The 9,967-nt window shown below is 39.8% G+C and overlaps 1 protein-coding gene and 3 non-coding genes across 4 annotated transcripts; 3 read left to right on the top strand and 1 right to left on the bottom strand.

The window, feature by feature from the left end:
• The first annotated feature begins 140 nt into the window (after positions 1 to 140).
• Positions 141 to 212, top strand: LOC124055111. Its single transcript, XR_006842572.1, has one exon. It is a non-coding gene; the product is annotated as a small nucleolar RNA SNORD31 (small nucleolar RNA).
• A 492-nt stretch (positions 213 to 704) lies between these two features.
• Positions 705 to 778, top strand: LOC124055112. Its single transcript, XR_006842573.1, has one exon. It is a non-coding gene; the product is annotated as a small nucleolar RNA SNORD31 (small nucleolar RNA).
• Positions 779 to 1,064: 286 nt separating this feature from the next.
• Positions 1,065 to 1,138, top strand: LOC124055113. Its single transcript, XR_006842574.1, has one exon. It is a non-coding gene; the product is annotated as a small nucleolar RNA SNORD31 (small nucleolar RNA).
• A 564-nt stretch (positions 1,139 to 1,702) lies between these two features.
• On the bottom strand, positions 1,703 to 4,547 carry arl2 (ADP-ribosylation factor-like 2). The gene is made up of 5 exons (XM_046380809.1): positions 4,333 to 4,547; positions 3,946 to 4,056; positions 2,691 to 2,853; positions 2,348 to 2,428; positions 1,703 to 2,209 (listed from the first exon to the last, which is right to left on the bottom strand). The coding sequence occupies exons 1-5, from the start codon at positions 4,395 to 4,397 to the stop codon at positions 2,075 to 2,077; spliced, it is 555 nt and encodes a 184-aa protein (XP_046236765.1). The 5' UTR covers positions 4,398 to 4,547; the 3' UTR covers positions 1,703 to 2,074.
• Positions 4,548 to 9,967: the final 5,420 nt, after the last annotated feature.

Below are 9,967 nucleotides of genomic sequence, written 5' to 3' on the forward strand. Positions count from 1 at the left end.
GCTTGCTTACTTTGTTTTGTTTTTTTGTTGTTCTTCAATGTCAGTGCTGAGCTGAGAGGAGGTTGTCTGGATTGCCCAAGCTTGGTGGAGTGTGAGGTGTGTATCTGGACTACTCGGTCATGTTTACCTGCAGTTCCTGAAGTAGAAATGATGAGTTCTTTTTACCGCCCCAGTCTGAAAATTCGTGACTGATTGGTATCCCCTCTGATGACACACAACTAAAAATGTTGTCATTTGCACTAAATGCAGTGGGTTGAGTGACCCTTCTGGATTGTTGCAGGTTTTGTGTTGCTGTCTACTCTCCACTTCCAGGAACGACGCACACCTGGGGCTGCTACAGGTATGATGTATGACAGTATTTCTTGGGATTGTTAAAAAAATGACCTCACTTGCAAACCTGTTAAATAGCGTGGGCTGTTATTGTCAAGCAATCTGTAAAAACTTGTGTGTGCGTCACAGTGGGACTAGTTGATACTTTAACTGACAACCATTGCTGCAGAAGTGAAACATTAACAGTTCATAAACTTTGAGTTTAATAGACTGAGTTTTTTTTTTTTTCTTTGTTTGTTTTCCCTCCCTCCTTAAGGTCTAGTAGCATGAAGTCTTCACACAGACTTGATCTTGTGCCTGTTGATGGGCTGTTGTTGGTGAGTATTTGAACCATGCAGAATTGCTGAATTTCCAGCAAATATTTCAGTTGTTAAAACAGAAGTGATGAGTTTCTATTACCGCCCCAGTCTGAGAATTCATGACTGATTGGTATCCCCTCTGATCAGTTATCAATAATTGTAGCACTGGCAGCTGAAATGCCCACAGTTCTTGCAACATGTGGATTCACAAGGATGCCAAGTTTTGCACTTACTGATGAGATTACAATGGTTGAAGGTGAATGCATATTGGCTTGTCAAACTGAAGCTTTGTTGTTTGTTTAAGGTCTGGCAGCACAAAGACGTCACTTGATCTTGTGCTCAGCTGGCTTATGTCGGTAAGTATTTGAACAAATGGGTTTGACTTTAGACGTGGCAGTTTCTGAATATGGAACTGATGTAGCAAAAAATGTCAGTTATTGAAGTGATGAGTTTCTATTACCGCCCCAGTCTGAAGATTCATGACTGATTGGTATCCCCTCTGATTGAAACTATCATTAACATTTTTAGTTTTACAATGTTGAGGTTTTGCCACCCATTTATTTTTCTTCCCTCCTTTGCAGGCTCTGGACTGAATGTGGCTGCCCTCATTAAAATCCACCAGGCATCTTCCACCCCTGCAGATCATCTTCAGATCAAGTGATGCTTCAGAAGACGTTCATGTACCACATTAATGATTAGAACCTCATGCTTGACACTAAATGTGACCAGCTAACTGAGTGGACTCCACACAGGAATGCTGTGTGGAGTTGAATTAAAACTCCAAGTAAAACAACTGTATTGTTTAGCATTTGAACATGTAGTTCAAATGTACTTATACTTGAAGTTTAAATAAATGGTCTGAAACAAAGTTTCACAGTAAATTTGTTGTATCCTTTGCTCTTGTTCAGGGATCAAGGTAGAGGTGGTAATCATCCAACCCACAAAAGAGGTTTGGCTTCTAAGTTGGCAAATGCCAAATCCTAAAAATGGATGAGCTATGGTGGAAACTGAGCACAGAACATGTTTTGAGAGTGTACTTGATACACCTGCAGATTTCGACGGAGATGGTGATCTTAAGTGGGCATTTAAATTTATTAAAGAACACGTTTTGGTGAGTGAGGCATGAATCGGCTGACAATCCAATGTACCACAAAGTAAAGAACAACAACGACAAAAAAAAAAACAGGTTCATATCGGCCGTTAAACTACATACTGTAAACTTTACAACTTCAGTATTTATGAACTCACTTGATAAACTGTTCAAGTGAAGTAAACAAAAAGCCAGGTGTGAGTGCTGTAATCAGGGATACAGACCACCAGATGTCTGCATGTTGCAGCATCTGATGGAACAAAACAAAACACTTGCTAATCCGTCAGCTCTCCATCGTCCAGTAATCGTGTCAGAGCTCAACTAGAACTCGCTATTTTAAAAAGAGAAGAAAGACTCAGTCAGCGGTAAAGATCCTTGCAGCGATATCGTCTAATAACCAGTCCACTCCAGCTAACAGATTCTCTCCTGTCACCGCGCTGCAATCAACGATACACCAGTGGTGGCTTTTGATCTTATCCAGGGCCAGCGCCTGTAGGAAAAATACAGCGAGAACACGCATTTGTGATGTACAATTTCTGAACAAATTCAAATGTGATTTAACGAAGAATTTAAATCCGCAATGGCAGTGTAACTGAAATTAAAACTGTACATTGAGTGTGAATCTCACCTCTCGTATTGCCTCTTTCGACAGGGCTCCAGGTAAGTCCTGTTTGTTGGCAAATACTAGCAGCGTTGCACCAGCTAACCTCTGCATGGGGGAAAGAACACACTCAGCTGTAGATTCTGATTTAACGAAACAGTAATGAAACAAAAAACGAAATTTCTTTCCTATTGTGCCTCACAGTCTCTTTGTAGCTGACTCCAAAATGCTACAGATTCAAGGGGAGATTATGCGACAAAGCCAGAGTTTGCAAAAATTTTGGTATGTGCTAAAGTAAAAGATGTTCAATTAATCTCTGAACCTAACGTGCTTCCCCATAACTCCAATGTGTGTGTGTGTGTGTGTGTACCTCCTCCAGCAGCAGCGCATCGAGCTCCTGCCTGCAGTCCTCCAGCCTGAGCCTGTCTGCACTGTCCACCACCCACACCAGCCCATCTGTGCTCTCAAAGTAGTTCCTCCAATAGGAGCGCAGGGACTTCTGACCCCCGACATCCCAAAGATTCAGCTTAAACCTGGAAAGCGCACAGGAAGAGGATTTGGTATTAAACATTACTACAAGGTGTGTGTACAAGTTGGACATTGACAATAAGAAACCTGTGAAAAACTTTTTGGCCAAAGTGACATTTGTACTGAGGTTTTATTTATTTGACTATGGCTGATATTTGAATTTAGAACTTGGTTACTGTAGCTAAGTCAAGTATGACTCATAAGAGTAAGATAAGAGCTTTTATAGATGAAAGCACTGATTATGCTAAATATTATGAGAACTTAAGTGATGTTTCAGAAAAGGTATTGGAGCGACAGACCCTTCTGATTTGTCGATTGCACTGATCCAGTTAGCCATGATACTGAACCAGGATGAACAATACCAGGACCCTGAAACTGATGCAACTAAGTGAAATGTATGTCCTGTACTGTTCATTCAGTGCATGACTTAACTTCTTCAAAGAAAATACCCTATTGAGAAAAACTGTCCTTAACATGCGCAGTGATGGAATGTAAATCAAGTACATCTACTCAAGTACTGTACTGAAGCATAGCCAAAACGTACTTTATTATATTATTTGCATTTTATGTAACTTCATAAACCTACTCAACTACATCTGAGAGGCACAAATTGTACTTTTTTACTCAAATTAGCATTTTCCTACCTTTCTTGTCCAATGAAAACCATGCCTCTCCAAGTTGGTAATTCTGGATTTGATTTTTATCTGATAACCTGAAGGATCACGTGTTCCTTTGTGTGTGGGAAAATTACCCCACTTCTTAAATTAAATAAACTTTTTAAACACCACTTAGAATAGAGAACAACATTGTTATAAAGCTGAAAACAGGCCTGTTTTGATGACCTTATAGAATACGGTGCAACATTATTGTAGGTTCAACGACACAACAGTATATAGTTTAAATGAGCTCAACCTGAAGCATCTGCAGCAGTAAAATGCAGTAAACAGACTAAAGCTGCAGTAAAAAGAAAATATGATCTGAATACTTACTACACAACTGAAAAGGTGTTGTCGCGGGGGAGAATGCCCGCATTTAAGTGTGTACCACCTTCCATACTGTATTTTAATCAATGCCAGCGCTGTGTGTGCATGCGTTACCCTCTGTGCTCCAGTGTATTGATGTTGAAGCCCAGTGTCGGGGAGATGGTGCTCACGTCTTCTCCATTAAACTTCTTCAGGATGGTCGTCTTCCCCGCGTTGTCCAGACCTCTTTGCGAACCAGGTTAAAGAAGAAACGCTCTCGACTGGTCACCAGATAGCCCAACTAGCCATCACCGCCTTAGCCAGCAAGCTAACATGATACGGTACAAAACGGGCAAAACAAACGTCACAAGCATACAACCGTCATATATTATGTGACCATACGCGGGCAGAAATTGCTGTTCGCGGCTCTTGTGTTGTTGCCACGGATAAAGTTATGATATCGCTGGTACATGAATGCTACTTCGTTTGCAGCTAAGCTAATAACGGTTACAGACAGGATACAACATCAGCAGTCTCATCTCCCGCTCCTTTTGCTTCATCTTCTTCAAAATCGTCAGAAACCCCATCGCGGCGGTACCCTGCTCAACTGCAGTTTAGATAAATAGGCTACTTTTACTGATTTATAGGTTTGTATGAAAGATATTTTGCGCACATAAGGAGCATTGCAAACTAGGAAGAGGCTGTCATGCTAGTCCCGCCCACGCAGTCACCAATTGGACTGTTTGATGGGGAACAAGCTAATTGGTCATTGCAGACATATGAAGTTGACTGATTGGTCGATGAGGATTTTTAGGTGGGGCCGTGATGTAGAGGCGCGTTTTCGTGCGTTTGGCGCCCCCTTGTGTCTGACATTAGCTACGTTTTCACTTTAGATATTTGTCATTCATTCTGGCTTTCACAGCTTGGTTCCCAAAATATTCTAAAACACATAACGGAGGATAGAATAATAAAGTGAACATCCCGCCGTTGTCATGAAAGAGAAACATGCTGTGCGTTCAACGTGGGAAAAACTGTCCGCCCCATATAATTAGCCTGCATTACATTTTCTATAACAGTGCTAAATCATCCTACAATCCAAAACGTTTCCAATTTTCATTAAAAAAATAAAACATGCTATTAGAATTAATAATATATAATATACCTAGAGTATCACAGAATAAAATTAAACTGAGATTAATCTCATGCCTAAATTAGCATTGAAACGATACCTTATCAGTTTATTCATCAATGATATAAGTGTTTATTTTGATCATTGACAGTAAATTACAATAATTTATTATTTCAATAATACCTCTATATGTTGGATGTTTTCAAAATCCATCTTTATGTATATATCATATTTGACTAATGAGAAGCTAAGGTCTAATCAAGTTTATCACTGACATCCTCACTATTAACTTAACCAGTCCAACATTTTATAGAATGAACACAACTGTGAAATATTTAAAAAAAAAATCCCTTATCAGGTGAAATAATTTATTCTGATTGTAAAAATCAACACATCTAGTAAACACAAGCTTTGATACTTTTGTAAAACATTTCAGTATGGGCTGTTTATTGAGAAGAGAGTACACACTCAATGATAAAACAATTTGTTTTATTTTAATTATTATTATTCACACAATTGATTTTCTGCTCTAAATTTTGACATTTTCAGTTAGAATGGCACAGCAAAAGGGCAGAAGAGGGGAGGAAGAAGATTCCAGTTATTACGAACCATAAGGGCTTGAATGGATTTGAAAATGTTACTTTTGTGCCAACACCAGATTACACCTTTAATTCCACATGAACCGGAGCCCAGGCTGAGGTCTTTGGCATGCCATTGTGTTTACTGGCTTAACATTTTACTCAGTCATGGAAAATATGTATCTAAATAATTAAAAATGAAATTAGAATTTTAGGTATAAAACATACTATCAGATCTTGAGATATGACACACAGTTTTTAATTCAGCAAGCCAAAGGTATGTGATGAGTAACATTTAACACTGTAACATTTAATTGCTGCGGTCACATGAAGACATCAGTTTTAAAAAAAATCCAGTCGCTCCTGCCATTCTGCATAATGAGCACTTTTAATTTATTGATGACATAATTATGTTTTTATTTATATCTATGTATCCATTTTTTTGAATGACAATATTGAAGTTTTAATGGTTTCAGCTGTAAATTTTGATGTTTAATCTTTAATGGTGATTATGTGTTGTGTAGATGTTTGACTCCATACAAATCAAATGAAGAAACCAAAATTTATGTAACCAACCACACTGGCAATCCTTAAAAAGTCTTTCGCTCAAATGTTTAAATCTTACCCTGCATTGTTTAAAGTTTATAGTGTTCATTTCTGACCGGTTTGATTATTATCTCGTGTGACGTGATGTCAGCATACTTGGCCATTTCTCATTCAAAACATCGATCTAAAACCATCCCTCTGATAAAAATGTCAAACAGTCCCTTAAATGGCTGAAACTAAAGTTAATTCTCGGCAGAGTTTCAGGGTCTTGGTACAATACGGGGCCGCCGTGTGGCTGCGGTATCACAGGGGAGGTTTGAAGTTGACAATACCGGGAATCAGAGCCCGTCTCAGCACCTCTGTGCGCACCCCACGCCGATGTGAAACCCAACCACCGTCTCACCCACTGTCATGCACACTCATGACTGACTCTCAGTCTGAGTCTGACACACACATATACACACACCTTTTTACATCATGGTGACATGAAGAAACCTCTTTCATCAGCTTCCAAAGGCTTTGGAAGAATCCATGCTTCATGAGCAAATAAATAAATCCCTCCGTCACTTTGACTGACGGGGTTTGACAACGTTCACTGAAACTCTGCTTCAAACAGTTTCACACATTCACAACACTGTGAGTGGTCGGCTAACGTGTAGCTCATCGGGAACATTTTGAAGTTCTCTGCTTCGTTCAAGGACAACATAAGGTTAGTTTCTTAAAACATTTGTGCTTCTATCCCTGCTGTCTGATTTGTATTAATGATTATTGTCAGGGCTTCAGAACATGGCGGCATTGTCACTCCTCTTAAGGCTTAACAGGGCTGCGTGACTGCCTGTCCCGCTTATGGTTTTGTAACAAGGAAATAAAATGCAACATTGGAAAACACCAGAACCAAAAACTTTCAAACTTTAACTTTCAAATTTACACATGTAACAGCAATGTATTTCAGTCAAATTAAAATCAGAAACACACTGTTAAAGTTTGCACCATATTTATTATTCTTTTCTTTTGTCCTAGAATGAGCCAACTCACTTTCTTAACTGACTCGACTTCTGAGTCCGGATGCTGTGAGGTGGTGGCAAACTCCGGTGTGCAGGTCTGTGAGGAGCATCCCAAACCCACCAGCACAGAAGAAGTGAATGGAAACAACAACATCCCCTGTGCTGGTCAGGCCCGGGCGGCCCTCATCGTCTGGACGGGTAGGTGTAGAGGCTGGTGTCAGGGGTCAGCATACACATCTGTGGAAACAAAAAAGAAAACAGGAAAATACAACAAAATGAATTTGAATCAATCAGTTATTAAATTAACTGGAAGAATTGCAGGAGACTTTCATCAAAAATTTTCTACATTTTCTACTTCACCTCTAAGCCTAACCATCAACTAAAATTTCTAAGATTCACTGGAGACTTTTCATAATTAAGTAGTTCATAAGTAATTAGTAACTTACCTGTCTGTTGTGTCTGATTCAGCCACCTACACCTAACTAAAAAAACATGATAATCTAAAATCATATAATAAATTGAATTACTGGTAAGTGAATCCCACCGCTGCCTCTTCACGTTTAGCTGCTCTTCATTGCTCTCATCTCTGGTCCTCTTTGCTGTGGAGCTGAGGCCTGAAGTAGAGGGAGCAGGCTGCTCGTTGCTTTCTTCACACCTCTGCTTCTTCATGCTTACATGCTCCAAGTCACACTCTTCTCTCCTCCTCTTTGTGGATGAGCTGAGGCCTGAGGTTGAGGGAGAAGCCTCTTCCTGCCTTTGGGAAGCCAAGGGGAGACCTTCTGGAAGTGGGTCTGCTCGCTGCTGAGGAAGCTCCTGATGCTAGACAATGAGCTGCTGAGGAACACCAACAGGAGAACAATGTAATCGCCATCCCTGCCAAAAACTCCCTTGGCAACTACTGGGTCATCATCGTCAGTGTCTTCATCTTCCTCGAGCTCATCTTCATCCTCTTCAACCTCATCGTTGTCGTCAGAAGAGAGTGGGGGATTGTCCTGACCTTCATCTTCAAAAACAACCTCAACCTCACCTTCCGTTTCCTCATCTGAAGAGATGATGATGGGGAGATTGTGACCTTCGTCGTCATCGATAATCCTGATGACTCCTGCAGGACGTTCAATGACGTAGTTCACACCACCTGAGGAGAACAAAGTTAAGGAACCTTGAAACTTGATTTCAAATTTCAATATCTGTCATAACATTTAATATATGTGGTTACCGTAAACATGCAAATGTAAATGAAGATCTACAATCCACATGACACCAACACATGACAGGCCCTTTTCACAGTAATATCAAAGACTGCAGGTCTCCATTACTATGAACAGAATGAGAACAATTTGATGCTGTATTTATGTCCCACTTAATAGTTACCATTATTTACTCTACTTAATCACCTGGAAAAAATTGTAACTGTTCATGAACTTGGAAGAAACTTATTCACAGGAATGAAAGTTTTTACAACATCAAGTACAGTTATATTGACAAGTATCGAGTTTAGGTCATTGTGTCAAATTAAAAATCTTTACAATTTACACACATACAAAATGGCGAAATCTGAGAACCTTTAAACCCCCCGTTTGTAGCAGCTCAATGCTGTTATAATGTTGAGACCATATTCAAGGCAGTTGGTTTGTGGGCAAGAGTTTCTCAAATGTTATTAACACAGGAAACATTACAAAACATAATAATAATAATAATAATAATAATAACATTATACAAGGAGATTTGGCGTTATGCGCTGCGCGCACTTTTACGCACAGTTCTTCCCACGTCTCGCGCACGCAACAGAAATGTTAAATAACAGGGAAACTATGGGAAGGCGAAGGACTATCAGACATGATTCTCGGGGGAAAATATGATCGATCTGTCAGTGGTTCAATTAATCGACTGACAAAGGCATGAATTCTTTGCATCCAATAACTAAGTGAATCATGTGTACTCTGGTTAATAAATCATGTGCAACCAACAACAGAACTTCTCTAAAATAGGAACAATGAACTCTGTACAGACCATACTGGTAGTTTCTAACTCCTTATCGTCACACTTCATGAGCTGCATATCACGATGTGTGAATGAGACGGCTGCATCCCGGACGCATGGCGCCCACATGCTGCCCCGTACAGCTGACAAATAGCTCTCAGAATCAGCTTTATTTGCCAAGTACGTGTGACCATACAAGGAATTTGACTCTGGATTTTTCTCTCTCCTGTGCACCATACAAAATAACAAATAATAGTAATAAAAAATGAAGAATAAAGTATTTACAAGAAGAAAAAAAAAACCCTGAGATAAATATATATATACATGTAGTGCAAACAGTGTGATGGTTCACACAATGGCAGGTGGATTACGGGGAGATCAGGGAGACAGCCTGGGGGAAGAAACTGTTTTTGTGTCTGGTAGTGTTGGCATACAGAGCTCTGTAACGCCTACCAGAGGGAAGCAGATCAAACAGTTTGTGTGCAGGGTGTGAGGGGTCTGCAGTGATGCTTCCTGCCCATTTTTTAAATTAACATGTTACACAGAGAAATCATGGAGTAATAGTCACCAAATCTATGCCAACAGCCCTAATGATATAGCATCATTTAGCTACTTTTACATTCAAAACCTTTCACTGATTTCTTGTACGGATAAAACTTTAAAGGGTTTAAAGAGGGTTTAACAACGAATCTGTCACAAATAAAACTCTAAAATCATTTTTTCTCACCTGCCATGTCGTTGTCCAACTCAAGGGCCACTTCCGTCCGAAAGGGTCCCTCGTTGACGGGTCTGCTGAAGGCCATTTTCAAGCTCTTCAGTTTTCCTCAATGATTCAGTGATCCGGTAGTTTTGTTTTTCAGCAAGTTTTCCAAACGATGCTTTCCAGCGCTCAAATTCTCCAAAAGAGAAAACTTTCCACA

This window comes from Scatophagus argus, chromosome 23 (genome assembly GCF_020382885.2).
Source record: "Scatophagus argus isolate fScaArg1 chromosome 23, fScaArg1.pri, whole genome shotgun sequence".
Taxonomy (NCBI): domain Eukaryota; kingdom Metazoa; phylum Chordata; class Actinopteri; family Scatophagidae; genus Scatophagus; species Scatophagus argus.